The sequence below is a fragment of the Uloborus diversus genome, chromosome 3 (assembly GCF_026930045.1).
Source record: "Uloborus diversus isolate 005 chromosome 3, Udiv.v.3.1, whole genome shotgun sequence".
Lineage (NCBI taxonomy): Eukaryota > Metazoa > Arthropoda > Arachnida > Araneae > Uloboridae > Uloborus > Uloborus diversus.
The window spans coordinates 184,685,690-184,710,375 of NC_072733.1; the positions used below are offsets into that span (position 1 = coordinate 184,685,690).

The 24,686-nt window shown below is 31.5% G+C and overlaps 1 protein-coding gene across 1 annotated transcript; it reads left to right on the forward strand.

Moving 5' to 3' along the window:
* Nucleotides 1-334: 334 nt before the first annotated feature.
* LOC129218437 (cytochrome P450 3A8-like) lies at nt 335-23,059 on the forward strand. The gene is made up of 14 exons (XM_054852702.1): nt 335-452; nt 2,776-2,872; nt 2,940-2,992; nt 3,530-3,626; nt 4,624-4,755; nt 7,036-7,273; nt 8,020-8,159; nt 9,147-9,270; nt 11,697-11,772; nt 13,767-13,872; nt 14,879-14,970; nt 15,214-15,354; nt 16,896-17,052; nt 22,612-23,059. The coding sequence occupies exons 1-14, from the start codon at nt 403-405 to the stop codon at nt 22,705-22,707; spliced, it is 1,599 nt and encodes a 532-aa protein (XP_054708677.1). The 5' UTR covers nt 335-402; the 3' UTR covers nt 22,708-23,059.
* Nucleotides 23,060-24,686: the final 1,627 nt, after the last annotated feature.

The window sequence follows — 24,686 nt, forward strand, 5'->3', positions numbered from 1 at the left end:
AATATGTGCGTTTTATGTGCGTGTTTTATGTTTTGTGTTGTCCATTTTGCTGAATAAACTGTATGTTAACCGTGACTCGGAGTCATTTCCCATATTTTTAAGAATTTATTAGCAATTTTCTGCAAAAATGTTTGAAATTTCATCAATATAATCCTACTATTTTTAATCCGTTAGCGTGTAAATGCATAGACAACTGCAATTTCCTTATTAAAAACTCAACGCAGATGTTACGTACGTCAACAACAGGCTAATGAAAAACAAAATGCGAGTGGTGACTCGGTGAACGCATTGACAAAGAGGAACTTCAGATAAGAAGTTTATCGTAATTTTGGATCCAGCACTGATATCTTCATTTGTGCGTTCAACTGAAGGAGGTGTTTCAGTGCACTGAAGATCTTCAACATGGCAATACATATAGCGTTACTTTGTGTAATTGCTGCCCTTTGGTTTGTGTAAGTACATTTTCTGTATACATTTTTCTTTTGTATTCATAATTAATGTTGCATGAAACACGTTTTCGGGCAGTTGAATATCAATTTCATATTTACTTAAAAGTCTGCAATAAAATAACAAAGGCTTCCGAATTTGTTTATTGTTTTTGACAGTAGCAATATCTTTGCTTTCCACACAAGTAAAAATCAAGTTGTAATTAACCCTTTGAGGAGCATAAATTCTAAAGTAGAGTATTGAAGTTTATCGCGTTTTCAAATCTCTCTCTCTCTGTGTATATATATATATATATATATATATATATATATATATATATATATATATATATATATATATATATATATTGTGTGTGTGTATGTATGTATATGTTCCTTATACAATCCACACTTTGTCAGATTTTTGCCAAATTTGGGTTTAGGGTTCTTTGTTGTTCAGGAATATTCACATAGAGTAGTTTTCGTCTTATTATAAGGCAAAAATAAACAAACCCACAGTTTCCTTCGGATCTTTGCCAAATTTGGCAAAGAGGTCCTATGATGGTCAGGTATTGTTATATGAGGGTTTTCGCCTTTCGGGGAAGGGGGAGGGAGGAGTGAAAATCCCTTACGCAAATTCGTCGGATCTTTGCAAAATTTAGCGCAGAAATCCTTTGATGCTCAGAGATTCACAAGGACTTTTTCTGCCCCCGATGATGGGGGGGGGGGGGCGAGTTTTCACCAGAAAATCCGTGAAACCAACTGTTTACGCTTATCAATACCAATGACTGAATTTTTAGAAATTAAAAAAAGGCCAAAGAGGTCTAAATTTAAGTTTCGAATCATGAAACTGCTCTTATCTACACGTTGAAGGCAAATTTTACAGTATTTTTTCCTTTCATTTAACCCTGATTGTTTACCATGCGTCACTTGACACAACTTCTATTTTTGGGGCAGACCTTGCAACGGTGAGCTACGCAGCTAGTAAATATATAAATGAATGAATAATTTATATTTTTTTGACAAAACTTTTTTTTTTTTTGCTAATATTAGATTCTAATGTCTCAGTAACATAAAGAAACATTATCTATAAGTTATTTTAATTCAATCTGGCCAAATTAACTTGAACTTGCAGGATAAATATGTCCCATAATGACTCTTAAAGTGTTAAGGCAGAAAATCTGACTGAAGTATCGTTTTAGAAGATCTTAGGACAGACTTCGAGTGATGATGAGATGTGAATGTGTGTATTAACTAACGTTAATTGAGAAAATATACATTAGCTTTAATTATTGAACAAGAGGGTTATAAGACAAAAAATAGCAACTCAGTAAAATCTAAATGTATCATTTAGCAGTACTTTAAAGCACTTTTGGAGCAGTACTTTATCTTAAAAGTTTGACACTCACGGGAATTAAATGACAATTAAATCCGTGAAATGCCGTTTCACTTTAAAAATGCAACAGATTTTTGATATCGAATTCTTCATACTATGTTTATCAAGTTCCGATCGTAAAAGTTTAAATAAATATAAATAAAATAATCTGAATATTGATCTATCCATAGAGATCTAGGAGCAGGGTCTCATTTTTAACAGAAAAAATGTGGGAGCCCTATGGTCTTCAGATCCAGTTACAGCGCGCAAATAGTTTGAATTTCGCCGATTATTAGAAAATTAAATGAAATCGAAAAGAAGTACGGTAGCTGAGCTCCCGTGCAAATTACTCAGAGGATCGAAGTTGACCTCACTTAACTTCTCAATCATTTTCTTCCCTTTATAAGATTTGTAAGAGGCATGTTGAGAGAGCTTTTTTCCGCGTTAATTGCGCTACATTTATTGTTTCAGTTTCTTTAATTCTTCAAATGTTAGGTTTCCATTCTGGGAATTTGGATTCACTTTAATTTTCAGAATACAATGGCGTTATTCCAAAACGTTTTCAAATACTGTGATTTAAATATACTTTTTTATACTAACTGGTGGGCTCCGCCCCCTACTCGTTTCGCTCGCTAACCCCCGTTAACCCAATTTGAGGCGATTGTAATGACATTTAAGCATTTTAATGGTAGAGTTTTCCATTTATTCCTCCGGCTCGTTAAAGTTTGGAGGATTGAGACAGGGTACATTGGCTTCCTCCGGATATGCACAATACGTACTAAAAATCGTAAATTCAGCATAGTTTATCTTGAATCGAAACACTTCGTGGACAGTTTTTGCGAATTGAAAACTGAAAACGTGCTGTTTTTCAAGAATATTCATCCATAAATGTATATTGTTTTTGCAAAATCATAATAATTGGGAAGTAAGTTTAAAGTTATTTCTACATAAAGTTTACGTCTGTTTTCTTCATAGGTGGAGGTGGAAACATCTTCAAACATTCAAAAAACTTGGTATTCCAGGACCAAAACCAAATTTCATCTTTGGCAATATTTTGGAATTGTATAAAAAGGTATATAAAAACGCTCAAGTTAATGTCGGCATTACTTTTGAAATTCTCTGACAAATTGTGTTTTTAGGGACCTATAAAATGTCAAGAAGAATGGGTGAAGAAACATGGCCGAGTTTTGGGGTAAGTATTAAAATTTGATAATTTTTCTAATCGTTACTTTTGTTTTACCTTTAAAACAGTCGCATACGTATTTAGCTTCTAAATTAGCATGACTAAGAAACATATGTCGGGTAACCGATCAATTAACATTTTACTATGAACTGAACTAACTATATATCAAAACAAAATTAAATCGAAAAATTACAATGAAAATTTAAGCAAGAGTTTGCTAGAGTTAAATAATTAACTAAAAAAAACACACACAACAGAATGAGGCAAAGTGCCGGGATTTTGAATATAACCGGCAATTTGCATACTCTGTTATTTTACGGGATCTTGCTGCAAGATGTAAAAAACGAATGAGATTAAACCAATGCAAATTAATGCTAGAAATACTTTTTAAAAAATAATTCGACTCATTTCGTAACTTTGTGCTAGTCATTAATTTTATAAATATGGACTGTTTCAAAGCTTTTTCTGGATAATTGTATTTATAACCGAAATTTTTAGGTCAGAACGTTTACTTTACAAGTAGCTTAATGTATCAATTTTTGACAGATATTTCTACGGAATGAAGCCTATCTTACTTGTGACTGACCCGATGATCTTGAAAAATATATTTGTTAGAGATTTCAACAAGTTCATCAATAGAGAAGTAATTATTTTTACTATTGAATATTCTTCAAATTTGACAGGTTAAATATACCAAAGTTGAAATTTGAAGGTTCTTAACATTGGCAACATTTTTGTAAGTACCATTTTTGCCTTGACCTATTTTTAATGCTATTTCTATGAACATTCTTCTTTAACTACTTCATCCTAGTATCTACATTTGTTCATTTTTGTCTTCCTTTTTCAACCACATTGCGAATAACTCGAATAAAAGCAATCCGCATTTTTTTTTTTTTTTCATTTCTATAAAAGGTTGAGGAGACTTTTTAAAGAGTAGTCACACATTAATGGACTCAAATTCCCTCTTTAGATATTTTGTAATCCCTAAGTGTATAAAATTAACCTTTTACCGATTGTTATGCAAAAGTATTGTTACTGATGACTACTACCTGGTTAATACTACTAAACTACTGGTTAATAATAAGCTTGTAGAGCGGATACCGAGTCAGGCGTCATTACCATAATACTGTGGCTAATAATATTAAAGAAGCTACACCTAAAAATAAAACTTTTATTCCACTTTCGCAAAAAGGTCGAAGTCTCATAGGAACTTTTCTTGAAAATCTATTTTTTCGTTCGTCTTTTAACGTCCTACGTTTCCGTAAGATAAACATATCTCTTGATTTGATGATGTTGACGTGGTAGAGAGATAGAAATAGGGACATAGCCATTTAGAAAAGACTTTTAATTTCCAAACATACAATATATCAAGAAATCGCAGAAATCATCGCTATGCACAAAAGTTCTGATACTTCATAAATTTTCAGAAAATAATGAAATAAATTTACAACGTAAAACAAGTATTAACTTTCAAAGATGTTAACAATTTTGAATGTTTCTCTAAAAATGTGGTTGTCAAAAAAAAAAAAAAAAAAAAAATGAATAATATATTAGTCCATATTTTAAGCTCAGACACATTGTTTAAACTAAAAATTTTACTACTGTTATGCAAGTTAATGCAATTAAGTTTCCATTAACAGCCTTTTAATCCTTTGGCAAAATACAGTAAGAAAGACGAGTTAGGGCAAAGTGTCCTAATCCTTGAAGGACAAGAATGGAAAGACGTCAGAAGTGTACTCACTCCTACTTTCACAACAGCGAAAATGAAACAGGTAAATTTTAGTTATCTTTACCAAAATTTCAATTAGAATATTCAAATGAATGTATAAACGGAAACATGGAAAATCGTCGCTTTAATGCATAACAGAATTATCTACTAAAGTATTGATTTTAGACAATGCACTTAAGAGTATAAGGGTATGTGCAGGAAATTGAAATATGGATGGACGAAATGAAACGGCAAAATATTTTAAACAGTTTGCAGTGCCACATATCTAGCAATGATTTAACTATGTTATTATATTTATTGCAGATTCCAGTCAAATACCGCTAAAGATCAAGGTATAGGATAACACAAATGATGCCATTACTACTGCCATTTACAAAATATGATATAATCATATTGTAATAACTTGTGTTAGATCAAAAATAATTTTTTCTATTAAAAATTATGAAGTTCTTGCTATTAACATATTAATTGCGACCTTTTGATGAGGAGCACTTATTTAATATTATGCATATTTTGATTTTAAATGTTTAATATAATTTATCAAGTGCCCTGATGGGCAAAGTGAAATAGTCGATTTTATTTATTTATTCAATTATTATAATTAACTACTTACATGTATATTCATTAATGAATTCCTTTAAATTTATTTCATTATTTATTCGCTAGGTATGTTATTCGTTCATTCATTTATTTTCTTAGTCATTTGCTATTTCATTCACTCGAAGAAAAAAACTTTTATAATATTAAAATAGAAAATATTTATTAGAAAAATATTATAACAATCACTTAGCCGCATATATGGGGCAAAGTGATAATTTTCTAACTTTTATTTGAAGGTACAAATTTACTGCCAAAAATGAGAAACACATCAGTAGAAATTTCATTACAAAATATATTTTTCTCTCTTTATTTTTCTCCTGTACATATATTTCTCTCCTGTCACTGTTAATTTTCTAAACAAGTTAAAATTTTGTTCATTTTGAAATATGTATATAATCGTAACTATTTCACTTTGCCGTACATTCCCCTACCGGGAAGATTAAGCACTAAAGATAGATAGCAAGAGCTGTCATTCAACCTCCTTATACAGGGTATATCAGTACAGCGTTTACAGACTTTCAGAGCAGATAGAGTGCACCTAGACGATGGGAAATCACACAGCAATGTATGGTCGGAAACGCTTTCCTGACGACGAAAATGCTGGTAAGTTTTTGTCTGGTGTACACGATAGATGTCGTTCGTAAACCGAATCATCAGATGACGGTGCATGCGCACACGCGGTTCTTGTTGCCGCACTTGCTTTGACGTTCGTTCGATCTTCAATGCGTCAGAGATGTGAGGCATGCATCACGGTCCGGGGTCGTAATTTCGGACACCTACTTCGATGACGATCGTCGACTCCTTCATGTTCTTTTTCCTTAGTTTTTTGCTGTACTAAGGATAATAAACATGTTTTCTTCTCTTTTTCGTGTCTTGTATTTTTTTGGTGATTTGTGTCGTCACTACCGCGCCAGGAAAGCGTTTCTGACCATGCATTGCTATGTGGTTTCCCATCGTCTAGGTGTACTATATCTACCCTGAAAGTCTGTAAACGCTGTACTGATATATATACACCCTGTAGGTAAATCCCGCGAACATTCATTCCTTCATTCATTTAAGAAAACCAACTTAATAAAAAAAATCAAAGGGAGCCTTGTGGTTTTACGGGTTTGCAGTTAGTGTTTGACATTTACGCATTTATTTTCCATAATGCTAGGGCCGTATGTTAGTATGGTAGAAACGGCTCTACCTGTAGGCAAATCAATGCGCAATTTTTTCCTTTCTCAGCTTGATTTGTCTGCCAGCTGAGTTTTTTTTTTTTTTTTAACATACTAGCACACGGCCTCAGATTTTACTGAAATCTTCTTTTAGGCTTTTAGTAATGTTAACAATTATCTAAAATCAATGTTAAGGGATGTTTCCTGTTGTTTTACAGCATGTATTAGTCATTGTAAGTTTTTGCACAATGTTGTTATTATTATTATTATCACTATTTAGTATTATCATTTTTTATTATTATTATCATTATTATTTATTATTATTATTATTATCACTATTTAGTATTATCATTTTTTATTATTATTATCATTATTATTTATTATTATTATTACTATCGCTATTTATTATCATTATATTTATTATTATCATAATTATTATTATCATATTTATAATCATTATTATTATCATTATTTATTATTTTTATTATTATTATTACTATCATTGTTTATTATTTATTATTATATTTTTATTTATTTATTTCTGATGGTATTTTTTTTATCTAAAGATGGCTGGCAGCATAAATTCTTCCATCGAAACCATGCTTGATTTGTTAAAAGACCGAGCAACACAAGGGAAAGAATTTGATATATTTGACACCTATCAAAGACTTACTATGGATGTTATTACGAGAACAGCTTTTGGTGTGCGCACTGATGTACAGAAAAACTTCAAATCGAGGTTGCTACATGCTACAAAATTGCTCTTTAGCACGTCATACAGAGATCCAATTATATTTATTGGCTGTAAGTGAGCATCATTTCGTATTTCATCAATTTTTCAAAGTTTAATTACACCTTATTAACTTATTATATGTAGAGTTAAATTTTCCAACAGATACATTAATGAAACGGCATTTAATTTTCATTGCAATATTGCAGTCTAGTTGATAAAGTTACATGTCATAACTTTTTAAAAGAATTCCCTGAAGTTGACTAGCTATGACTCGTTCAGCCATTATAAACAAATTCTGAAGTGTCCAGCTTGATTTTATCTAGTTACTTCGACATTGTTAAATTTTAAATTTGCTTGCCCAAATTTTCAATTGCTGCAAAACATCAATATTTGTTAAGTATACAACGGCAAGAAAAAAACAGAAACTACTTGCATTTGTTCTTCCTTTGAAGCACAGGACGTAGGCGCTGATTGTGTACACAAATATTGATCTGTTTCCACAGCAAGACGATTTTTCTCAAAAAACAGTTAGTTGCATTAAATGAATAATTACTTAAATAATATTACAATGTCCTCTTACGTCTTAAAAATTTTACAACTAAAATCATGTTAAGTACTACAGCTGGTGAATATATATTGAAAATGTATCTTTTCAAATTACTGTCAAGTATTATACAATCATATTTTTCTTCCTGCAGCATATCGTTAAAAATTCATCATTCCATTAACATCAAGAAACGTAAAAACTATAAATAAATTGTTTACTAGCTTAGCTCATTTATATGAATACTTTTTAAAGTTTTTTTTTTTTCAATAGTGTGTTTCCCTTGGTTGCGGGTGTTATGCATAAGAATCCAAGGTCTCGTACTGGGTCTTCTAAACCGGGGAACTAAACCAAGAATAATGTTGAGTAAAGGTCTTAAACAAGTGATAGAGTATCGCCGAAACAATCCACAGGTAAACTTTCTTTTGTCAGTAAATTTAATGCATAATATGTAAATTTATGTATTATGCTCTTAAAGAAGGCATGAAGTTGCCCTTTAATTCCCCTTGCCCTCAGACATTTATTTCAAATGATCTTTTAATTGAGTATGTATATTATTCGCTCGTAATATAGATTGTATTCAGAAGCTTTCAATATTATGAGATTACCTTGAAGAGTTAAAGGAAAGTAATTTTTACAAACAAACTTTCTCGTATGCTACGTATATTTGGGTGCCCGAAAAACATGAATGTATGATTTTTTGTCGCATTTTATTTTTCCCTTTTATATCAAAACAATTGTGAAAAGAAATAAAAATCAGACGCGAGTCGACACAGATTGCCGTAGTTCAAATTACAAGAAACTTTTCTTACAATAGTTTTGATATGAAAGGAAAAGAACTAAATGAGTATGCGACAAAACATTCTACGTTAGTTTTTTGAGACACTCTAATGTAGATACGAGACACATTCAATAACTGGAAGAGATAAAATTATTAAAATCGTCTTGTAGTATAGTACTTAGTAATTACAAAGTATCAAAATAAATATTCGATGCGTATTATCATACTTACACTTTAGTTTTAATAAGAAAATAATTTTATCCAAAAATCATGAAAGTATGATTTTTTGTCGCACTTTATTTTTCCCTTTTATATCAAAACAATTGTAAAAAAATAAAAAATCACACGCGAGTCGATACGGATTGACGTTGTTCAAATTACAAGAAACTTTTCGTACAATAGTTTTGATATGAAAGAAAAAGAACTAAATGAAACCTGGAGATTTTATAAGATATTTAATGAGGTTTATTTTTAAAAATCTACTTCTCAGTCATACTTTTGAAAGTATACCTGCTTCAAAATAATACTTTCTACTCTTGTATTAATAGGTTTTGCAAAAAAAAAATCTTTTTTCTTCTGGAATTGATTCTATATTTTCGCAACTCATATTTCTTTTCAGTCGAAAAAAGCCGATCTTCTACAGTTGATGCTAGATTCTAAAATTGTCCAACAAAACACCGATATTGATGTTAGAAGATTAGAAGTTGGTCATGGTGAGGATGATTCTAGAGCTGAGAAAGAAGGTAAATATAACTAATTTTACTTCTTTTACCTCTAAAATTGAGTACGCAAAAAAAAAAAAACACACTTCGTTTCATAAATGTTGTAAATTGGTTGTTGACGTTGTAGCAACCATTTTAAAACGGTTATGAAGCGTTTAAATGTTACGTGGGTTGCTTGGGTAAATGTTTGTGTATTTGTCTCTATAATAATGAAAAAAAAATATGCCAGTACTTAGTGATTTTTCTTTTCTATTTTCTTCTAACATACTCGTACGTAGCAGTTACATGTGTGTTTACACACATTTCTACGAATTCAAAACACTACGAAAAGATGTGCTGTTTTAGCACAAGCGTGATCATAACTGGTCCAATTTTTGTATGAAGTATATTTTTTAGAGATAACTGACCTATCTAACTTAAAGAAAAAAAAACTATGGTGATAAAAATAAAGGAGAAAAGGGATATTTTAAAAAAATAATTTTTCATTCCATAAAAGAACTTGTTGCATTAAAATTAAAAACGTATGCTGTCAATTGAGAGGAAAACGTTAAAAATAAATAAATAAATAAATTGAAAAGTTAATAGAATTTTTTAAATGATGTATAGATATAAACAATGATTTTGAAGAATATAAACTTGCCTTAAAAAGCAAAATCAATTTTAGACTTATGTAGCAATCAATTGAGTCAAAGAAACACTTTTTACAGACCGTACTACAAAACAAAGTAGTCTTAGAAGCTCATTATGATACAAAAAAGTATGTTTTGGACGACGGTAAAAAATTTAATTCATATGAGGCAGCGAGAAGCAAAGGGATGCAAGTGGCAAAATTAAAAATTTGGAGAAAACCAGTACAAATGGTAGGTGAACCCCCTCCTCTATCTTGGAGCAAGATATAGTACTAGTAGCCCTGGTACGTTCCGATATACAGCTTGATTTAGAAAAAAATATTCAATGAAAGCCTACCTAGGATCTGATCTTTAAACGCGTTTTCTCAAAACTTCAAAATGTCCACTTGCATCCCTTTGCTTCTCACTGCCTCAATAAACATTTTCAAAATACGTAGAACTTTTTAAATGATACTTTCTGTATGAAATGTAAAGTAAATCTTCAAAGCAAGACTATGAACAGTTAGCTCAGAGCTTTGATCAGATATTTTAATAATTTAAAAAAAAATCAGTTGCTGTTGGTAGCAGAAAGCGAGTAACTGACGGATGCGAAACAGGTTACTAATTTGTTACACAAAGACGATTTCACTCAACATTTCAATTTTTAAGAAGGGCTTAAAGCCGCTGTTAAAATTTGCGACCGATACATGAAATATACGCGAATTACATGCGTCACATCGACTACGCAGCAGCTAGTGAAAGCTTGTGAAAATGAATCGTCATTAGGAAGTGACGGGTGATGTGCTGTCATTGTGGCTCTTCAAATTCTGGGGGCCATGACCTTCTTCCAAGTTCTCATTCTCTTGTAAATTAGGGGACTATTCACGACTTTGTGTGTCCAGTCGAAGAAAGGAGGAACATATAATTCGGAAAATTGAACAGTTCGGTTAATTGAAGCACCGATTATCTGTGATTTACTGTACCACTTTTAAGAAAGGTTCTTCTATTCTTTTTCTGTGTTTGTATCTTTTCAAATGTGACTTTTCTGTAACTTCCATATTGATGTCAAGAAGCTAAGTTCAACAAGAACACACAGTCTCAAATAGCACAAAAACACTATTATTTAGAATAAATCGACGCGTTGGTTCTACCACAATTTGAATAAAAATAATTAAATCACTCGTAAACATTAGAAGTTCAATGCTCATATGACAAAAAGTTTTTTTAAAAATCTGAAAGTATTACTGCTAATAAAATAATCTAAGAGTTTTTTCGAGTTTTCTAACTTGCATTTCTGTATTTAAAGCACTAACATTGCTTTAAAAAAGATAGAAAGGAAAAAAAAACTGACCAGAGTCAATATGCTTAATCTGCTAGATCGAAAAACATTTACAGATTGAAGTTTCGTTTTTTTTTTTTTTTTGAAAAACTTGAATAAATTTATTAAAGAGTTGCGACGTCCTTGGATTAATAATAATTCCGCTGTTTATCATAGGGGAAAAGTTTTTCTGATCAAAGGAACACTTTTTGGCTGTTTATTCTTACGAGAATAAAACATAATTAATATCTCTATTTTAAGCACATTCGGAATTAATTTTATTTTATTTCAATCGATTGAGTCTTTGGGAAATCCATGGTAGAGGTTACTTCGCCTTTTGGAATTTTAATGCAGGAGTAAAACCTTAGTTTCTTAAGAAATAACGGATATTTGTAATTTTAATTAACCTTGCAAATAAAATTTAAAATAAATTGCATTTATTTATACTTTAAGTATTATAATGTTGTAAATGACGTGTACTGAAAGAAAAATTTATTTTAAAGTGCGACTTCCTTTTGCAGAAGTTTCAAATAAAGTTGAAAGAACCATGTCTGAAAGGGAAATCGTTTCTACTGCTATGGTAGTTTTGCTTGCTGGGTTTGTATTCTCTATTTAAAAAATTAGTTTTCATAACTATGTTCATAATATTTATTTTTAATTTATTTATCATTCAACATACTTCAAAGTTCAAATCATTTCTTACCGCAATATCTTTCAGGGTGTAATTCATCCGTTTCAGAGGACCCGCCTTCATATTCTCGGAAGTTTTTGAACTTAACAAGTTAAAATTCGAAAAAAAAAAATAGTTATAGACATAATTTGTTTTTTCCAAGAAATTTTATGACCTGAGATACAGCCCGCTAAATATAGTAACCTGGGTGCCATTCCTTATTTGCGATTTTCAAAAAAATATTCAGACTGCTTTTTCTCTAGAACTGTGCGGGATATTTTGTTACTGTTTTTTTTTTTTTTTTTTTAAAGATAATCATCTTCTCTTTAAGACAACACACACCATTTGGAAATATGTGTTCAGTTTTTCTTGGTACAGAGTGTTGGGAAAAACTATTTTTAATCAGTTTTTGATTATTTTTGTCAAAAAATGACAATCTCAAAAATTTCAATTTTTTTTACTGTTGATCAATACTATTGAGTACTACATTCCCTTAAATGGAGAGTTTACACTTTTGAGTTGAATGGGTTTTAGAGGCATTTGAAAAAACGAGGAATTTTCACTAATTATATGTGTAAATAACTTGGAAATTCAAAATTTTATTTTACAGCTAGTGGCCAGAAGGCATTTTTAGTCGTCATTTAGTCCAGGATTTCTATTTTTGTGAAAGCAAGAAAGCACTGCGCTGAAGATTACGTGCCGATAAAGGTTTCAGCAGGAAAATAGGCTACTGTGTTCTTGTTTTCATACAAAATTAAATTCGTAGATGAAGCGGCAAATAAAAATGAAAATGAGGTTACAAGGGATGTCCCAAAATTTACGCAAGATTTGAATTTTCCACTATTTTTGCAGTAAATTGTCGGTAACCCTACAAAAATATCAATTTGACAGCTGAGAGTTTAGGGTTAGTAAAAATAGAGCGGTGTACGATACAACAACGTGCTTTCATTAATAAATAATTATTTCATAAATGACGAAAGTTGAGGCGGGTCAAGCAGTTACTGTTGCTGGTGCTCCATATCGCGACATAAGAGCTCTTTCTGCCGATTTTGGATGCTATTGATGTGACCAATATGTGGTTTCAACAAGGTGCCACATGCCATACAGCCAATGAAATAATCTCTAGATCGTGTGATTTAACCCCATTTAGTCGTATAATGCTTCACTTTTACTAACCCTAAACTCTCAGCTGTCAAATTGTTCTTTTTTCAGTATTGCCAACAAATTACTGAAAAAATGACAAAGTCAAATCTTGCATGAATTTTGGGACACCCTTTATGACTAAATTAAAAGTGTCTGCTAGCCACTTACAACAACACAAACTTTTGAACTTTCAAGATTACCTTTACATTCACAACCCCTTTTTTTCTTCAAATGCCTCCAAAACCTGTAAAACTCAAAAGTGGAAGCTCTCCATTTCAGGGATTGTGATGAACAGTAAAAAATCAAAATTTTGCTCAGAATAAATCTTAAGTTAGTGTTTTTTCTTCTGCCTATCCAGTATCCACCCAACGTATCTTATTCCTTCGGTCTGCTATAACAAGCATTTTGAGCCCAAAATCTGCGTGTCACTTATTCATTTAGTTTTAATATTGAGGATATTAAACATTATCAAGGTTAGTTTCATAAAAAATGGAAGAAGTGTACAAAACTTCATACAGATTGAAGGGAGGAAGATGGTTAAAACTGCAAAATCAGTTTCATTTTTGACAGACAATAACTCAATTAGAATATACGTACATTGATGCTGACCAAATTGAATTTGTTTCATTCAAAATTTAACTGTTCTTATTATTATTATTATATTTTCTGTGAAATTCTAAAGAATATTTCGCAGAAACATAGAATTCTGGAAAATCTTACTGAAAAATGCTGATTTGCACAACTCTAATTTACTCACAATATTTTTTCTTCTTTTCAGGTATGAGACAACAAGCACGGCTCTTTCGTTTACTACGTACTTGCTTGCTAAACATCCCGATGTTCAAGAAAAACTGTATCAAGAAATCCATGATCTCGTGCAAAAAGTAAACAATTGATGCAACGCTACACAGTTCATTACCAAGGAAATGCGGAAACAGTAAAGTTTGATACTTTTCGGGCTAAATTATGAATCTAAAGAGTTCATTTTTGACTGATTTTAAAATGAGAGCTTTAAAGGATAATCATATGAATGAAATACATATTAAGTGTCATGGCATGAAGTCTTCATAAATGTAGATTATTTCATAATCTCATATTTTTGAACTCCTTTGGTACAAGAACCAAAATTACGCTTAAAATAATAGTATTTTTACATAAGCGCCGCAAATTTGTTTGTTATCTAGCATCTCTCGGTGTTTCTTAAGATGAGTGTACAGTAAAAAGTGCAAAAGGAATTATTTATTTCAATAAGGAAAAATCACTACAAAATTGAAATTTCCCACAGACATTGCTAGAATTCTGAAGATGTGTAAAAATATTATAAAACATCCGCTGGAAACGGAACATTATAAAAATATTTGGTGGAAGCTAAACATGATTGACGATAAATGTAAAATATGAAATAAAATGTTTGGACTTTGAAAATCTTGGGTCGGTCGCAATCACTTTAGGGCCAAGTAACAATAGAGACATTTAGCATCAAAACCAGTTAAATACATCAATTTCCTAATTGTTTTTTTTTTTTTTTTTTTTTTTTCAACACATCAACTAGAGAAATGTTAGCGGGTTTCATTAAATGTTTATAATTTGTTTTTGTTTTTTTTAAATATGTATACATAAGATGGATTTCTAAATCAAACCCTGATACAAATCAAATTCTAATCTAAAGCAAATTCTAATGTAATGTGATAAGTCGAATTCTAATGTACATACGTATAAGCGTTTTACTTTCGAAAATTTCTTTACATGAGCTAGACAAAATGCATTCATATTTCTGTCGTATTTCCTTCAAATATTTAGGTTTTATTACTGGTTCATTAGCGTAAAATTTAAATTAATATAGAAATACACAAGCTGCAATATGAAGAATAATTCTAACTATCTTTTAAGGGTCATGCATTGGAATATGCTACAGTAAACAGACTAGTTTATCTGGACCAAGTCTTAAACGAATCGCTGAGAATTTTTCCTCCAGTAAATTTGTAAGTATTGTATCTCGTACTGACCGCATTATGAAACAACATTAATTTATGATATTTAAAAAAATCGATTAAATGTACATACTGTATCCTTGAAAAACAATGGTAATCTGGCAAAATGCCATACATAGCAACAGCAATGGATACTTCAAACAAACTGTACATTAATAGTGTCGTTATTTACATGTAATACATTTTCTACTCTTGCCACCTAATATGTATTTTTTTTTCCACCTATCACCACAGATTCACTAATCGTTTTGCTGTTGAAGATGTACAATATGGCGAATTCAAAATCCCTAAAGGCACAATTATTCAAGCGCCTGTCTACTTAATGCATAATGATCCTGAGTTTTGGTCGGAACCCGAAAAGTTTATGCCCGAAAGGTACTTACTATTTTCATGCATTGAAGCTACTTTATAATTCTCAAGGAACCATTATACTGAAACCTACTTATTTCTTGTATTAAACTATTTTATAAGTAAGTTGCTAAAAAGGTAATTAACCCGAATTGTTCTTACCCTTTTCGTTGACTGAACAACATGCTGAGCCTAAATTTGTTTTACAAAATAAGAGAGTTGCATTATCCATTCAGACAAGCAATAATCTACATCGGACATAGGGTCGTATTCTACTCTGAGAAAGAAAAAAGTAAATTCAAAGACGTCTATGCTAGCATCATGTCCATGGTATTATTTACTACATCTGTCCTCAGAAAGACTATCAAGCATTTATTATCCGACCACGTTTACCATGGAACATTGGTAAATGGCCAGTTAATACGATTCTATCTGAATGAGTCTAGCAGGGGAGACTGAAAAATAGCGAGGCGATTTATTTACGTGTGTGGTTTTTGTCCATTCTATGTATTCCTAATTCAAATTCGGCAAAACAGCCATCTCTGCAAACTAATAGACGTGTCTGTTTCCACTTATAAACCTTATGTTTGCCTTTCCATCTCATCAGTGGTCGAGCAGTACAGCCTTCACAATTCCAGTGTATAGAAGTAGCTCATTTGTTCTTATAAGTGGTAATAGTGCAACAACATGCCTGACCGCCACATTGAACATTTGCTTTAAATTTTTCTCTGAACAGTAAATCAAATAGTCCAACGTCCAACTTTTTATATCGTTCATTTGCTTTCATGACACCATTGCAAACTCAGACTGGAAATGTAATTTTACTCTTTTCTGCCTCTCAAACTAGTAGAAGTTTTTTTTTTTTTTAAATTATTTTAATCCTACTGTTTTCCAGTTACTCTATACTTGCTCATTTAAGAAATAATATTAAGCATATCTTTACAATAATAAATGAAATTTTGATGCAATAAATCATTAATAATCTTTTTTCAAATCAGATGTAAAATGAAATGTGCGATGTTTCATACAAAGTAAAAATAAATATAAATTTAGAGATAAACAATTTTTGATTAATGATTGCACTTCTCTAAAAATAAACTTAATAACAGTTTTAATTTGGGTTATAAAGATGAGGAGCGTAAAGATGTTTTATTTTCTCTTAGCTTAAGAAATATGAGAGTGGTTGGCGGTATTACAGGGTCGTTTCCGACTCATTTTGAGATTACTTTTAAGTGCTTATAATTAAAACTACTCTAAATTTAAAAAAAAAATGCTTCTTCAGTATCACATGTTAATAAATCATTGTAAATAAAACCAGAGAAACAGCTCAGTATGTTCAGAAAGAAAAAAGCGCTTTTTTACTCATTTATTATTCAAAAACGGAGACTTAATGAGTTTTTTTTTTTTTTTTTTGGAATTCATATCCCATTTTTTTTTTTTTTGCTTCAATTCGTCCGCCAAAAGAAGCTGTTTCTTAAAATACTAATGCATTAAACAAAAATTAAAACAAATATAAGATCAGAATAAAAAAAATAACATTATGCCTTCATATCTCATTTGTTTCTTAGATTTAGTACGAAGCCAAATCTCAATGGTATTACTTATCTGCCTTTTGGTGTCGGTCCAAGAAATTGCCTGGGAATGCGACTGGCACAGTTAGAAGCAAAGCTTACTCTTGCTCACATAGTCAATAATTTCAAAATGTATCTCAGCGATAAACAACAAGTAGGTAGCAAAATATTTTTCTAGTTACGCTCATTTTATTTATATTAATGACTGAAATGCTTCTATTCTAGTGATCCACTTTTGCATTGGGGAGAGTCGGGAGGAATAGGACTGCGCTGCATTTATGCAGAAATAAAATGGGAATATATATTTCTAACTTTCAGCAGATATAGGAGCCAGGCCCGTGTCCAGGATTTCATAAAGGGAGGGGTTGAAACTTTTTACCAATGTAACTTACGTTGTCAAAGGAAAACTAACTACGCGTGTTGAATAGTTCATTTTAGTTCGATAAATAGGCTTTTTTTTAAATACGTTTTGCGTTTTTTTTTTAATGAAATATTATTTGTACAGTTGAATATTTTGTAAAAGCACACATATTTCTTTTATGCCACCTAATTCTAGTTTCTTTTTTTTTCTTTTGTTTTTCCATCAAATAACATTGAACAGGAATATAATGAAAATAAAAATTGGATTAAAAAAAACTGCTGTTTCGCATAGAAACATTTTTCTAATATGAAACGACTAATTCATCCAACACTAAAGGTGGACCATAAAAAAAAACAGTAAGCAAAGTAACCATTTTCCATGCCCCTAAGTTTTTTTTTTGGGGGGGGGGGGGGTACGTCATTGTCTAATATTCGTTTAGATCATTTTCCCTTGCATGCTCATAGCATTGCCGGACTCTCCAGCCATTCCATTTTTTCAAGCGCTTAGAAGCGAAGGGGCTTGGGAATCCTACAATTGAGGAAAATGGTAATTGTTAAACATGGGGAAATATTAAAGAGGGTGAATACTGTATCAGAGTTTAACTCTAAAATTAATAAAAATTTAAAATACGTTTTGAAAATCGTTTAATGATTCTTTTTTTTTTTCATTGGAAGGGGTTTAACCCCTAAAACCCTCCCCTTGGACACGGCTCTGATAGGAGCTTTAGACTCTTGAAACTACACCTACTTCACGAGCTAAAAATAATTTTTCACAATATATTTTGGCATAAATGCAGCGCAACTCATATTTCCTCTGCCGTCCCATTCCTCCTAGCTCTCCTCTAACCTGAAAATACGATAGTGTGCTAATGAAAACCAGGAAACCATACGATAGTGTGATAATGAAAAAATCATAAATATGTAGCAATCGAAGTGTCATAATAAACATGTTTTTGGAATCATAGATTATGTGCCCTCGTGTCCCCGTAATCGAAATACGAGGCTTTAGAGTCTCAAAATTTTAAGAAACAACGCCAAATTTAGCGAATACGATAAATAAGGGAAGGTATCTTTCAGGAGCTTTGCAGATGGACACCCTGCCACATGTAGATGGTGAAAGCACGTAGTATCTTCAATTTCACGCCAAGTCTTTAAGTTTGATCCTTTTCTGAAAATTTCTGCAGACATTTTCTTATATATTGAAAACGAGGGGACAAGGTCGAATACTTTTTGCGTCAAAAAAAAAAAAAAAATCTCAATATGTTGATTGTTACCTATTCATTTTGTTTCATTATTAAACTATTCGTATGGTTTCCTGGTAAGTATTAAATTCATTTTTTTTTTCATAATTTCCAAAAAAAAACCCCTCAAAAAGTACTTTTTGAGTCAGAAAAAAATTCGTCAACGTTAAATAAACTCCATAAAACCAAGAAATGTTTAACTAGATACACTTGAATAATATGTGACTCAAAAGTATTCTAACGCTACAACAAGTTATCACCTATGTTACAGATTTTATTTTTTTTTTCCATTTTTAATTTAACTAGATCTTTTTAGTTTCTATGCCAGAAGTAAATTGTAAAATCTGAAGAAAATACCATTTAGTAAAATGAAGAAAAAAAACTTTTGTAGTTTGTTAATGCTAAAAAATCATCCAAATTATAAAAGTATTTGAACTGCATTGGACATTCGCAATAATTTCAAGAATCCATACTGAAATGCAGTCAAAAAAACGATGCAACAAACTTGTTACTTTTCCAATGCTCTCCTTCAAGGCGAGAATACCAAAAATTCTTCCTCCACGCAACATTTCAAGAAATTTAGACAAAAATACTGCAAAATGTTGTGAAAAGCACTCTTTTCTGAATCCATATGATTGTGTAAAATATTGATAATTGAAGATAGAGTAGTCTAGAAGCATAAAGTCTAAACCAGCGATTCTCAACCGGTGGTCCGGCGGACAGCAGAAACATCAGCACGGTTCTCAGAGATCTTTGCTCGTCAAGTCAAAGGGAAAAAAAACCCTTACTTAAAAATAAGAAATATAATAACAAAAAACAAAATAATAATTCCATAAACATTTTGCGATATTAATTTTCATTCTATGAATTTCTCGAACGTTTATTTACTTATGTATAATTGGTGAAATAATTACTTATCTTCATATTAAAATACTTACTGTGACAGTTCTTAAATACCAAATAAAGTTTTATTTGTTTGTTTATTTATTCCTGTAAAAAATGAGAGGATCTCCAGTTTAACTGTCCCCGAATCGAAAGTTGTTTTTTTTTTCTTTTTCAAAAAAAAAAAAAAAAAACTCACTGGGGTCCGCAATTTTTTTTCAAAATATTTCGCCGGTCCGCGGGTGAAAAAGGGTTAAGAAACGGTCTTGCTTTCAAAAAGAAATCTAACAGAAAAGAAGCGTCAAGTACGTTAGGGATATCAGTCGATTTTCTTATTTAGCAAAAAATTAGACCATGCTGTTACCCACTCCTTTTCTAGTAAGTTTCTGGCGATCTCAAAACTGGGTAAATCCGGGAGTTAGGGCTCACTTTTCCTTGTAGCTGTGCAAAAAATACCATGACGCACATAAAATAAATCATGATGTGCTATTTAGTGATAAATATATAAGTTGCCTACAGCGACGAAAGAAATATTGAAAAAATTATTGATTTTTAACTTTTTTTTCTAAAACTTTATACTGCGGGCACAACATTTCTACACAGATAAAATAGAATTAGAGGTAACTAATCTGCAATAAACTTATTCGGGGGAATGCATTTTCTCCACTCCAGATATGACGGGCCGGAAGAAAGAGTCAAAATAAACTAGAACGAAAATTATTTTCGTGATAGATTTTTCTCTCAAAGTATTCGACTTTTTTTTTTTTTTTTTGTGAAAACCTGATGGATATTGATCAATAACGCTCGCAAGAGCCGAGTTGGAATTTTTCTGCCTGCGTAAATTTTCCCAGCGGCGGTAGTTGCGCTAAAATTTGCTCTAAAATTCAATAGCGGTACACTGTTAAAACTGGAGGTGCCAGATAGGTGCGATTTTCCGCCTTAGGGTGCAAAGACGGAGCCATAGGGAGCCATGGAGGATAGGCAATATTGTTCCGATATCTTTTAGCACCTCAGTGGATGAAAGAAGGCAATGAAGAGCCATCAGCCCACGCAGTAGCCAATAGTTGAATCTTTTCCTCCGGAAAGGTGCCTCGCTCGCACATGCGCTGTGCGGTCCAGCACAAGTTCAATTCAGCCACTTTAATGGCGGATGACGATGCATCAACGTAGTTGTTGGTACATTAAATTTTCACATTTGAATAGACAACGAAACTGGATTAAAATTCAACATTTCTGGGACAAACTTTCAAAACCTTGCGTAAGTACAGGCATTTAATCATGGTATAACATTTAAGGCTTTCCAACAGGCTTTTAGTGTTTTCAGAGTTGTGTTTCAACAAAGTAAACTCAGTAGTACTTATTGTTTATAGTTAACCGTTTTAACATAGTGATGTATGACTTTTTCTATCATGTGTACTAATATATGCTGTTACTTGCTTGTCGCGTCTGCGGTCTCGCTGATTTTCCCCAAAATGTTTATTGTTAGCAATACGAAATAATTAATAAATAACCGTTATGAAAACTCAACGATGTAACTTAACTGCTACAGCAGATACACCAAATGTCTTTATCTTCTCAATAAAATAGCTGCGTAGACGTATAGCGAAGGAAGAAAAAAACGCTTGGAAAAGAAATCTCTCTGTGTGCTATGACTCATTACGTAAAAATATTTCGTTGGTGTTATTTCAAAGAAAACGAATGCAGTGTCTAGATGCGTTTATTTTTGCGCTATTATTATTATTTTTTTCTAATTTCTGCTTTTTCATTATGTGGGATGCCAAAAATTTGTTTTGATTTTCATGTCAAAAAAAGTTTCTATTAAAAAAAGAAATAAAAGTGCTTTTTTATATTACTTATGTTCAAATAGGATATTCAAATGTCGAACCATATATACGCATTAATATGTTACTCTTGATTAGAATATTTTAAACGTTTATGAAACGTCTGCAATTTATAAAATGATTAGATTTTTCCGTGATTGTAATATAACTGAATATTTTTGGTTATGCCTGTAAATTATCCATAAATGCTTACACTCTTAATTTTTGGTATTATGCTATAGTAAATGTCAATACCATTTAAAACTACAGAACAATCCAAGGGTTTTTATGAAAGTTAGAACTCGGATAGAGGAATTGAAGTCATGAACGCTTTTAAATTATGTTGGAAAGTCTGAAATGTGATCGAATGCCTTAAATGACAAGTTTTAATCCAAAATCAATTCAATGTGAAAAACGCACCAAGACTTTGTATATCATAAACCCAAACAATAAACACAATAATATTCAAAAATGCACACAATACGGATAAGGGGGGAAGAGGATCTACTGTAGAAATCAGTAAACATTCATCTCTCTGAGGGTTCCTTCTCTTCACCGCCGCTGTCTGTCTCTTAAAAGGTGCCCATTTTTCACCCTAATAAGAGGTGCCATTTCGGCTCCGTATTGGGTGCCGCTGGTGAACAAGCGTTTCACCCCTGAAAGGTGCCAAACGCAACCTGTAGTTTTAACAGTGTAGTTGCTCTGAAACAGATTAACATAGTGAAGCCACCTCCCCGGATTCTTTAACTTCAAGTAAAATTATAAAACAACTGAAATATCACTAAACACTCAAACGCCTCTTGAGTTTGGTTAAAAGCCAGAAGTTGTAGGGGGCCATACCAGGACAGTAAGGAGCCCATTGAGCTACAGGAGTCCGGTTTTTCTCCAAAACCGTCGAAATAAAGATCGAGAAGCTGCCACTGAAAGCCGTCTGCTTCTTTCGAATGGTTTCCACTTTTCTGGTACAATTTGATGCAGTAGCGCTGCTTGACTCGTTTCGTCATTTTTCGTGAAATTAAAAAGTCCAACGAGAGCCCAACTCATTAACTCGGACAAAATCTGATCGTCAGCGACTGACGTTGTTGACAGACGGGAAAAAACAATTCACGCATGCGTACGAAGATTCAAGATTAGCTCATGTGAGCGCGCTTGATTCAAATCCGTTCAGTTTTCATAAAAAAGAAAAAAAAGAAAAATTAAAAATCAACAACAAGAATAAAAAGGTAATATACTAGACATTGGGAAACAAGTTTAAATGAAATTGAAACAACCGCTGTACAAGTATCTCATTTATTTATTCTTACTATTAGTGCTGTTAAGTTTTGATTTAGCGAACCTTTTCATCTTTGCTTTCATACCTTAAAATAAAACTTTCAAATGCTGATATATATATACATTTTTTAATTTTAGGAAAATTTTTCGACGGCTCTTCGAATACGCACTATAGCTCCAGCAAATGGTGTTCTTGTGAAGATAGAATTACGAGACGTAGAACCTACGTTATGAAATAATTCATTTCTATTACTCTGAAAATAAACTTGAAGCATTTTAAGAAGACAAATTAAAAGGTGCTCTAACCGTACATAAAGAACACTGCTTTCCATTTTTTGATGATTCTGCAAAATAATAACTGTATTTTTGTTACGGGTACGCGAACATTTTTTCCTAATTGCATGTAAGTGGTAAATAAAGGATGAAACTAAAATTATTAACATAATGAACGGAAACAGTTATAAATTTATTTTTGAAAGTCTCAGAAATCATACCAATTCACTCATTTGATACTTCATCCCATATGTTTTAGGAAATAAATTGGAGAACTTTTTGTAACATTGTAAGCCAATATTAAATTATTTTTTATTGCTCGTTTGACTTCTTTATTTTTCATTTTACTGATTCAGTTCATTATTTAACATCTTTACTTTTGGTTTATTGAGATATAAGATGAAAACAATAAAACCACTTCTAACGGATACTAGATTCTAGGAATATTTTTAGAAGTAACTACTAATTTTTGTTTCCCAAACCAAAAGCTAGATATAATCGTCCTTTTCATTTATTTAATAGACATAAACGTTTTAGACATTTAAAAAATAAGCTTTGATTAGTTAAAATGGTTAACTTTTAATTGCTATGACCATACAATAAAGTTCTTATAACAATAATATTTGGTAAACGCATACTTCATACGGTAACAAACTAAGGTCGAATGCCAAACATCTATGTCAGTGTATTTCTCTCATTTTATCTTCGCCCTTTCTTTAGAATTTTTAGATTAAATGGTTCTTCGTTGGTACTTTTTCAAAACTTTCAATTTTACTAGTCCCTTTCAACTTTCATTCTAAGTAAGAGAATGGGGGGAATATGTGAACATTTTTTTTTTTTCATTCCTTAATTTCTCAAAAAATGTTATCGATTTCTCAGAGAAAAGTTCTCGCCATGATTGAATAGTCTTTTCCTTGTACCCTAGATTTTTTTTTCAGATTTTTAATGCATATATTTCTTTACATTACGGAATTTTTAAAAGCTGACTTTAATTGTTCACATGTGCCCCTTAAGGGGGTACATATGAACATGTTTGAAAAATGCAGAACAAACATCATATTTCAATGAAAAACTCTTTAATGTGAAACATATATGCATATACCAATTACATTGAAGGGTTGTAACCTATACTGTGTCAGTTTGAATTGTGTGCAATAACTGTCAATAAGAAAATATTTTTTAAGAACTATATACCTGTTATATATATTCAGTAAATTACCGCCAATTAGCCAGGGCTTAAGCAGAAATACACGGCACATAAAGCAGAATGTCCTCGGCTGGAAATGACTGAGCTGGCGGTGTATTTCACGTATATACCTCTTCTCACTGTCAAAATTTCGTAGCATGTTCTAATCACTGTATCGACAAAAAAAAAAAGTTATAAGACTAAACAATACAAAGAATATTTTGTAATGTCAAGTTACACTAGTGTGTTTAAGCTTCATACAGAACATGATGATGAATTTAAAAATTATTTTAAACTTTAGTTTTTAGTTAAATTAAAATATTTTCTTCTTGTAAATATTATACGAGTTTAACACTTAATTGTTGGCCAACTATTTAGTTACAAAAGAATTAAAAAAGTAAAAAGTAATAAAATAAATAATTAATTGATGACTATGCAATAACAACTAACAGTAAATTTACAAACTGAATGCAGCAACATAATAATTATAAATCTTTACACCCTTTTTAATGCTTATAATAACCCTACACTAATATTTATGTCACGGAGAGGATACGGGAACTGTTCACATGTGCCCCTGGCATGTTGTGTTCACAAGTGCCTCCTCATCTACCTTAAAACTAATTTTCAAAAATAAAGAATTCTTAAATTAATTAAAAATTTAACATCGTCATAAATTCAATTGATTGTTCACATAATGGTTTGCAATAATTAAATTTAACTTATTAGTTAGTTTAAAATTTTTTTCACGTGA

Coding starts and splice junctions, on each gene's coding strand:
- LOC129218437 (XM_054852702.1), top strand. CDS start 403: ATGGCAATACATATAGCGTTACTTTGTGTAATTGCTGCCCTTTGGTTT. Junction 4,756..7,035: donor CAACAGCGAAAATGAAACAG/GTAAATTTTAGT, acceptor TTTTATCTAAAG/ATGGCTGGCAGCATAAATTC. Junction 13,873..14,878: donor TCCATGATCTCGTGCAAAAA/GTAAACAATTGA, acceptor CTATCTTTTAAG/GGTCATGCATTGGAATATGC.